Here is a 10,386-nt window from a genome sequence, read left to right on the forward strand (position 1 = left end):
TATTATTCCACAAAACCCTATGCTATATATTAACTCCAATGTTGTGGACAAGGATAAAAAAAAAACTATGCAAAATACATTAGTTATATAAAATGTGTATTATCAGTATGTAAAACATAAATACATTGTCATAATGCTATTAATATAATGGACAGCGTATTTTCTTACTTGTTGGACTTTGTCCATTTTGTAGCTTTTTTTCGTTTGTTTCCTCTTACTGTTGCTGTGCTGCCTGTTTACCTCTCTAACTCTAATAAATGTCCTGATTCTTGAATAAACGTGAACAGCTTCCTTACACACATTAGGGAATTGTGCACTCAGTCTCTCTTTTAAAACTTTAACCACTCCGAATTCAGTACTAAACTTAGACAGGGGACCATGCAACTCTATAAATACCTTTTCAAATTCTTTAACAAAAGAAAGCCACTGTTCACTAGGTTCTGTAAGGGAGCCGTGAGATAGAGTTCTAATCCATGAGGGCTGCCCCTCCTCAGGAACAGAAACGTTTTCCACAATTTTTCCAAGACTAGGGTCTATATTGCGCACTCGGAAAGCGACGTAGCCAGCTATGTACTTTACTGCCTCTTCCTCAGCCCACGTAGTTTTACTTTCATCGTTGAGGTCGTCTGAAATAAAAACAAAATATTGAAAAAGAGTATTGACTTGTTGGGGATGTAAGATCTATATAAAACGTATTTATAATCTAATTTTGATAATTTGTAGTCTATTAATTTTTAAAACACCATTTATGTAGTTGACCCTAAAAAAATACGCCTTGTTTTTTACAATTTTTCTTCAAAACACATAGTTCGCTTTGTAAAGATTTTAATGTGCTCTTTAGCTTTTTATTGCTAAAAGATAGTCTTAAATTTCTCCTAGCTAAAATTTTACTTTTACGCCTTGTTGTTTTCAGGTGCGATTTTATGATTACTACTTCAGTTTGTAGTTTTTCAGTTATTTTCGCTTTACTTTCACAGTTTTTGCAATTGATCATGTCGGGTGTTCCATCGCGATTCATCTCTGTACCAGTGCCACATTCTCCGGGATCTTGTCCAGGCCTAGCTTGCTTTTTCCTTTGGACTTAATTGTTTCAACCTTTCTAACGCTGATGCTCTAACTGATCTGGCTTTGTTCCTGTCTGCTCTAAATTCAGAGTTTTGAGAAACTACATGTGCATTATTTGGCAGCTTTTGGGAAGGAACCGCAGATTTTTTTTTAACGGAAGACCCAAAAGCCTATTTTTCATGTCATCCTCATAATCATGGGGCAAGAAATGCTCACTACAAATACGAGCATTTTTTGAGTTAATTTCGTCTTTTCTGTAACATTTGGCGATCCATTGTTTTAAAATGTCACTGTCATTTGGAAAACGATGGTAGAGAACACCTACCTCACAGTCCTTCGTATTTCGGTGTCTGTTATTACACCCAGCAACAGCACAACTCATGTTTAATATAGATAATAAATAATAATACTAACATATAGTCCTAAATTACATTTCATTATACGAGCGATAGTTCCGCAGGAAAAACGTGAAAATCATAAACGCACTGTATAATCCAGCACATGTTACTTGACTTAAAACACTTGTCACCACAGCTAACTCTCGAACTGAACTGCTTAGCGCAACGATTGCAAAGAAACATGTGGTGAAAGCGTGGGAGGGTGGCAACCACTTGACGTCACGCGGCCATCGACCCCTCCACTCCCTGGCGCGTCGGTATCTGCCAAACATCAAAAGAAGAGTGAACGAGCCCTTTCTAGCTCTCCCCGGCCCTGGTAGGCACACCTTCTGTACGTTCTTACTTCAGGCAGGTGCTCACCTACTCCAGTCAGCCTAACTTTGTTTGGCACTGTCATGTAGCCATCAATTCTATTCCTTTGCCTGCCCCACGAATTTCCAATTGGAGTCCCAGGTCTTTGTTTGGAAGAAAAATCTCCTATGAGGTCATTGGCTAGTTCAGACTTGTACATCAAATGGCTAAGGGGCTTTACCTTATTTGCTTTGCATAAGAATTTGTAAGATACAAAGCTATTTACAATAGATAAATCTAGCAGATAATAAAAAAAATTAAGCCACCAACGTCTAGACTTCCAGCTTATGTTGTATGTTGCTAGCAGGTGATCAAATCTATCGACACCTCCCATAGGCCTATTTTGGTTGTAGTCGGAGATGCTCACTGGTTAATCAACTAGTTTTCTGGTTCCTGTGCTGTCACCACGTAGAACTTTGACTACTTTTGATGGATTATGGTAGTTACAAAAAACAGAAACAGATTTCTTGCCGTGATCTTTTTACTTGCAAATTGACAGGTCTCCAAATTTTACTGTATCTTACTGACCTTGCTCCATGTCTTTGTCACTACTGAGATTTGTGGGATAACGTTTTCGATCTGACCCGAATGTGCCACATGCAAAAACACCACCATTTTCAAGTAGTTTTTCAACTAAAGGCACGGTGGAAAAAAAGTTATCAAAATGAACACAGTAATTCTTTTTGAGAAAAAGGGAACACATACCCATTACTACCTTTTCTCCCAAAAGAAGATCAGGATTACCACCTTTTGCCCCAGTGTACACTTTAGTAGAACATACAAATCCAGTCTAAGAACAAGCTATAGCCCAAACCTTGAACTCTCGTTTTACAGGCTTTTTTGGCATGTATTGCTTCATTGTGTTTCTTCCTTTGAAGCCAATCATGCTTTCATCGACTGATAGGTTACATGAAGGCTGGAACATTGTTTGGCATTTGTTATTGACATAATCAAGTAGTGGTCGAATTTTGAACAATTCGCCAAAATTAGGACTTCCCTGCCAGGCAGTGTTTCATTGTCATTCACGTGCAAAAAAAACGCAAAATTTTTAAAAACCTCTTCAAACTCATTAGTTTGGAAATTCTACTAAAATGGAAGTTAGGATCTGTAGACTAGTACAATCTTATTGATAATAACTTATGAAACCCCATTATTATGAGGATTCATAAAAACGTTTTAACTCATCTACAGTTAGATTTAAATTGAGGTTGTTGTTTTGATTGGCATACAGATTTGATTGGCTCACAATATGCATCAGAATATCCTGGTCCAAAAAAGAGAAAAGCTCTTTAAAGGAGTGGTGCCAGAGTCAAACTTAGGACCAAAGGATTCAGTAAACTTAGTGTCCTCATATTTCTTTGGTTTTTCAAATTGACGCCCCCAATTATATGGAGACACGTGTTTCTTTTTTCTTCCCTTGTTCTCATTTTTAACCTTATCTTCATTTTTAACTTCAATTCTTTTATTTTTTTGCTCCACTTTCATTTTGTCTGTTTTTTTTTTTTCTTTTCCTGATTTCCCAGGATATGCAATTTTATCTTTAGATAAATCAGGCTGTTGTTTTGTTAAAATAGTGTCTTGTGCACATGACTCATCACTGTCGGAAAGAAAATGTGGACATCCTACAAACAAATCCTTAGTGACCAAAGGTGTGTATGTGCTATCTTTGTCACTATCGTCTGAGAAAAGTGCTTCATCAGAGTCACTCTCATGACATGAATCAAGATGTCTCAATGGACGCCTACGTTTACGCAGTAACATATGCACTGACGAAGTGCTAGGCAAGTTTTGCAATAACTCTAAATTGGAGGCACCATCATATCGAATGGATCCAAAGTCTGGTGTAGGTAATATTTTTTACAAAATTACTACTTGTAGCATTGCTACCTTGATAGTAAATTTGTACAGATGTGAATGAATGGTCAGATTCGTTTTCATTGCTATTAGGTGTCGAGTTTAGTGATCCAATTGATAACCGGTGGTCCAAGGCATCGTCAGCATCTGAATCTCCTCCATCCTCCGATTCTGCTGCTTGTTCGTTGGTAATGGCAAACAGGTCCTCTATTTCATTATCCTCCAGTGAAGTATGCTTTGCTTCTCTTGATATCCTAAAATGACACAAATAAATATCATATTTACTTACGTCCAATTCAGTAGGTTAGGATGACCAAAGAGTATCTGGGAAATATTTTGATAAGGAAAAGTATACATTTACTTTGTGTACAAAAGATTTGTTAGGTTTAGTAAGAATAAATTGCCATTCATTACAGTGAACCTAGGCTACAGAAGCATTACTTGTTTGTTGCTAGAAAATTCAGTAACCTCGATGTAATGAGCTGAATATTACGTATGTCATAATATTTGGTACACATAGCTTTATATATCAATAATCTGAATTTAATTCTGAATAGGAATATCACATTCTTAATTTGTTAGGTGCAAAACTAATAGAATTGTGGATATAAATACATTGTTGTGTTTTTACAAAATTTTCAAGGTTATGTTTTGACGATAATACTGATTATGGAATTATTTTCCTACTAATTTCAGTGTTCATCATACTGTAATATTATCTGAAACATACTGAATTCAATGGTGATGTAGAATAAAAATATTTCTAACCTGTAGTATAAGTTGAAATCATTCAATCTTTATGATGTTTCCAATCACGTCCAAACTGTTTGTCTAAATGAGCAGTGGTAAAATAATTTACCACCCAGGTCTTATTTGAAAAGAACTGAGAACAGTAGATCAAACAGACGCCATCAGATGTCAGCACCATATATAAGCAGGCTATGCAATGCCATACCAACCTCATAAAATAAAATTTACCAAATAGATATTCTTTTTTTACTGGTGGTAAACTATTATACCACCGCCCTTTAAGGGTATGACATAAAGTGAAGCGAAGACTTGCAAGTCTTGCTAAATATTTCTAGTTTACTGGTGAATCCAATGTTACTCGGATTTCTTATTTCTGTTTCCTCTGAACTGCATTGTGCACATTGTACAGCCTTTGGTGAAATTTCTAAATCTATAATAATATTTACATTGTTTAAACTCACTATATACGTTGTATTTTTCATCCAAGTTACCTTCTTGTAACTTCTTCTTAGAATCACTTTCAGTTTTCAACACTGGTGATGTAGTCCTATGGCTAAGTGATAATGTTCCAACAACTTGTAATGGGCCGGACCAAATTTCACTAGTCGACATCGATATTTTATCCACATGACACGTTTCAACATGTGGCAAATCCAGTCCCAGCGTGTTATCCCCAGAGGTGGATATTGGTGAGAGAACAGCCAGCCATTTTTAACGCTCTACAATAATTATTGACACTTAAACCAACTACCTAAGAAATACCAAATTATTCCCCTTGACCCCAGCATTGCCAAACGCTACGTTTTTAAAAATTGACCCCTAGCGCAGCCCGTCAAACACCCTCCCCTGACCTATCCTAAAAACCTACTCACTCATCATTACCCGACTCTTACACACAAAATAATTATAACAAACACTAAACACCATACCAACAACATATAGTTAAAATATACTCATCTGTGTCGACACCCCCCACAGATAGCTGACACGGTCGACGTACACCGCCCTCCTGTCGTCGCCACGTGATGCGTTCCCTACGACTGTCCCTGCCCGACTCCGCCGCGTTTCCCCTGCCGACTATCATTCAGCTGCCCTTTTCTCGACTCCCCCCTCTCTCACGCTCTCTCTGTCTCATGCAACAACTAATCAGCTGCCCCCTGTTCACTGGGTTACTCCGCCAATAGAATAACCTGCGGTGAAAATCACCACAAACTGGTTGTTGGTTTCCACTAATATCAACAGAACGACTCACACATACATTTCTTCGTTTTGTAAAAACTGTTCTCGTTTTGCGAGGTCTTCTAGCCATTTCAATTTGTTTTGATAATAACTTTATTCAAAACAAACAGTCAAACATAACCTTATCGACAATGAAAACAACACAACACTACATATTTTATGTTATTCTTTTAGAGACACAAGCTGTCAGTGCTGCAAACAACAGAAAACTAAATAATATGAAGAAGTGTTAAACTTAGCACTATATGAAAACAGATTTGACCTACTGGACTGGCTGCAACTTTTGCGTGGCTGGAAATGTGATTGTCCAGCTGCGCAGAAATTAAAATTTATTTTTTTGTTTAAAGTTTAATTTAAAGTTGTTATAGATACCATGTATTATATATCAAAATGTTCGTAGTTGAATAGTTTATTTCAGAAACCAGTCAAGTGTAACATTGTTGATTTTGAGAAAATCAAATAAAACTGCCTGGCAACATTAAATCTTTTTAAAGAACGCTGATATTGTGTTATATTAAAGTGATACACATTACTAATTGTTTTATGAAAAAAACGAAGAAATATATCTTGTACGAAAAATATATAAAAATAATGAAATGTTTGCATTTGACTGGTTTCTGCAACAAAAAACCTTCATAAATGTAAATATTGTGCAAAATATTCTAAAATCATGAGGAAATTTGAAATAAAACGATGATTATATTTCTATTAGATTTCATATATATATATATATATATATATATATATATATATACTGGAAATACATTTCTTGGTTTAGAAGCAATATTATGAATCCTCGTACACATGTTCTACAGCACATTCTGCTTCTCTTGTTGACCAATGCAGCATAAAGCCCCCCACACACCTTCGAACATTTCACCCAACCTGACCTGGCGTCGTACCCAACGCCCAACCTGTCAAGTTAGACGTTTACCCCCACACTGTCGAACGTGCGATCGAGCAGGTTGGGTGTCTTGTCAGTTGTATTATGGATTTCGAGACAAGTGTAGCTGTTTGTGCTGGCGCTTTTTGTCTGAAACGACAAAAGAAGAAAAAAGATCGACGCTTGTGGTCTAAAAAATGGTTTTTGGACCGGAGTAAGTTTAGCCATATGTCGCTTCTTGCTGAACTTGCCATTAGTGAGCCTCAAGACTTCAAAAATTATCTAAGGATGAGCGAGGAAAGCTTTGAATATTCGGAAGACTGTGTGAGCACATAGAAAAAGAAGACAGCCTTTTGAGAACCTCAATTCCTGCAAAAGAACGTCTTGCAGCCACTCTCCAGTTTCTAGCCAGTGGTAGGAGCTACGAGAATCTGAAGTTTAGTTGTGCAATATCTCCGCAAGCACTAGGAAAAATCATACCAGAAACTTGTGCAGCTATTTTTGATGTTCTAAAGGAAGATTTCTTAAAGGTAAGTACAAATATTTGTTAATTAGTTTTAACTCACTCTTTTCTTCTTACATTATTATAATCCATAATTTACACAATTGTTTTTTGAGCGCAAAATTGGTTATTGTCGCGCGAGAATAAAGCAGGAGGGTACGAAATGAGTATAACCATCTTCCGAGAGCGACAATAACCTATTTTGCTTCAAATTTATCCTATTACGTTATTACTTATTTTTTAGGTCTAAAAAAACACACATAATTTCAGAAAAAAAATTTATTTTCAAATCTATCTTTTATAAACTTTTCAAAAACATCAAATTTAAAGTCATCAAATAACAAAAAAAAAAGCTGTAACAGAAGATGCTGTTGTCAATGTAATAGCCTATTATAAAACAAAACGAACAAACAAAGATGAAAAAGCAACTTATTATACATTGTCCTCGCTGACACCGGGTAGATTCAAATACTGTTTGAGTTCATTCCGAACTTCTTGTTGAGCAGTTTTTTCTTGAATCGCTAGTGCTTGACCTGCGGTAGGTTTAGTTGCTGCCGTTTGACTTTGAGCAGGTTCTGGTAAAGAAAAATTCTTAGGACAACGTACAGTTTGAGGTGAAATATCTACTTTTTGTTGCTGTACATGTTTTTGCTGTACTTGTTGTTGTAGATGTTGTCGTTGTACCTGATGTTGAGTAGGGTTGATTTGGCTTTGCACATAATATGGGTCAAAACTGAATGTCTGATGTTGATAATTTTGATCTTGTAAGAAATATTCAGCGTCAGCCGGCCTATACGGATATGGATTGTTGTTTTGATTAGTGTCCATAAAAGGGTTTAAGTGATGGTATATTCCGTTGGGTTGGCTGTTGTTCTGTCAATATGGCCGCAGATGCTTTCAAACTGCCTAACTTACCGTGGAACAAAACATCAGATATAAGCTTTTCTGCAATTACTTGTTGTTGACGGTCCATATCTTCCAGTTGGAAGCCCACGTTGTTTCCAAAAGCCCGGAACTTATTCTGATTACATAGGACAGACGTAGCTGTATCCAAAAATCGTTCTTGTTTCTTTTCAAAATCAGATATCTTTTTTCGGTTTGTTCGAGTAGTTGATCCTGGGTTAGACCTACTTGATACTGATGGGCGACTTACTGGTGTACTTGATGGTGATGGGCGTATATCAGCGTGTATCCCTGTAGATGCGTCATCTTGAGCCTGTAAAAAACACAAAAACTGGGTTTAAAACAGTTATATATAACAGCACGTCAATCAATATTACCTCAATATAACATTGTTAATTTTAATATATTATAATTTTAACTTTTATGTTTACTTTTTGCAGTTTCCTTGCAATGAATCGGACTGGATGAACATAGCTGTGGACTTCAAAAAGTACTGGCAAGTTGAAAACTGTGTCGGCGCTATAGACGGAAAACACATAGCGATTCGTCAACCTCCGAAAAGTGGGTCATACTACTACAACTACAAAGGGTTCCACAGCATTGTTCTTTTTGCTGTGGTCAATGCTAATTATGAATTCATCTATGTAAATTGTGGTACTAATGGAAGAGTATCCGATGGTGGCGTACTTATGGAAACTGATTTTGGAGAGTTGCTGGAAAATAAGGAATTGCACTTGCCGTCACCAACAAGCTTCGATGACAGGAGAGACGTTTGCCTCCCTTTTACATTCCTTGGAGATGAAGCTTTTCCTCTGAAGGAAAAATCTTATGAAGCCCTATCCAAACAAAGGAATCACCCACGACGAAAAGATTTTCAACTATCGGATGTGCCGTGCTAGGAGAGTGGTGGAGAATGCGTTTGGCATCTTAGCGACTCGATTTAGAGTCCTTCTTTCGACAATGAATGTTAGTGTAGAGAGGGCAGAAATCATTGTTTTGGCGTGTTGTACTTTACATAATTTTCTACGCCAGAAAAGTCCAACCTACCTAACTCAAAGTAGTGTGGATTGGGAGGACACTTCAGCAGGCCAGTTAAATGAGGGTGAGTGGAGGCAGAACACGCAAGAACTTCTTGGGTTTAAAAGAATGAGGCGGGATGGCAGAGAACAATCAATTGCCAATGCAGTTCGAGGTTGGTATAAAAGTTTCTATAACAACGAAGGAAGTGTTGATTTCCAAGAAAAAATGATTAATAAGCGTTGACAGTTCGGTATTGAGTGTAAACAAGTGCGATGATATAGTTAACAACAACAAAAATTATAAAATATGTTGATTTTGCTATGTAGTCCTATCTTTTTCAATTTGATAACTAAATATTGGTGAACTTTGTACATTTTTTCTAATTCGTTTAGATACCATAACTGTGTCTTATTTATATTTTAATTCGCTAACTTTGGAAAAAAGCAATGTTGTAGTTTATTTAATTATATTGAACTTAGAAAAAAACTAAAGTGTATTTGTTTTCCCTTTAACGTATGCCTAAATATTACTGTATTGCAATTATATATTGCAATTTTGATTAATATATTCATTCTTGAAATTTAACTTTTATTATGTAAACTTATTAGATAAAAAAATTAACTTATATTACCCTTCAAACATGTGCCAAAGAGCTTTTTGTCACCCACGATATTTTTAATATTGAGGTATGTTACTCTGAAGGACAGTTCTAAGTAAAAATAAATAGGAAGGTAGATAGAAGTAAAACCAAAACAGATGAAATTCCTAGGAAATATACGCGTTTATTCATCACCATGAGCAATGCTCAAGGCTACACCTCTGTGGGGTTAAGTTAAATGACTGAATATCTATAAATGTTAGAAAACTTGCACAACATTAACACGCAAAGGATATGAGTTTTATCCTAATTATTTATTATTATTTATTTATCATAATTATTAAATAGTTTTTATCTTGGGGGCAAAATTATAGTCTATTGCAACGTACTACGAAATTAAGGAATAAAGTTGAATTTTTCAAACATCATTGACATAATGTTATACTGTTTATATATATAAATTAGTTTTGTGCTGTTTTTAACTTTAATATAATTTATTGTAATCTAACTTAACCGTACGAGGTGTTGTCCAAATAATGACCTAGCGCTCAATCCTAAGTAAAAATAAGGAAAGTAATAAACAGTAAATTGGTAACAATTAAACTGACACTTACTTTGGTTATTTCGTCCTGCGTTTCCGCTTCCACGTCGTCCACTCCTTCTTCATCTTCTTCAAGGGACGCAATACTTCTGGATCTTTTGCCGATCGAAGATACACCTTTCCTGACTACCTCTTGGTCTGTTATGAAAAGCAGTAAATCAAAATACCAAAGAGATGGTTCATACACATCATCCTGACCACTTCCGGTAATCTTTGATTTTT

General features: G+C 36.0%; 1 protein-coding gene across 1 annotated transcript; it reads left to right on the forward strand.

Moving 5' to 3' along the window:
• Positions 1–6,852: 6,852 nt before the first annotated feature.
• On the forward strand, positions 6,853–8,844 carry LOC124372171 (putative nuclease HARBI1). Its single transcript, XM_046830534.1, has 2 exons — positions 6,853–7,070; positions 8,386–8,844. The coding sequence occupies exon 2, from the start codon at positions 8,410–8,412 to the stop codon at positions 8,842–8,844; it is 435 nt and encodes a 144-aa protein (XP_046686490.1). The 5' UTR covers positions 6,853–7,070; positions 8,386–8,409.
• The last annotated feature ends 1,542 nt before the right edge of the window (positions 8,845–10,386 follow it).

Source organism: Homalodisca vitripennis, unplaced genomic scaffold, assembly GCF_021130785.1.
Source record: "Homalodisca vitripennis isolate AUS2020 unplaced genomic scaffold, UT_GWSS_2.1 ScUCBcl_2691;HRSCAF=7706, whole genome shotgun sequence".
Lineage (NCBI taxonomy): Eukaryota > Metazoa > Arthropoda > Insecta > Hemiptera > Cicadellidae > Homalodisca > Homalodisca vitripennis.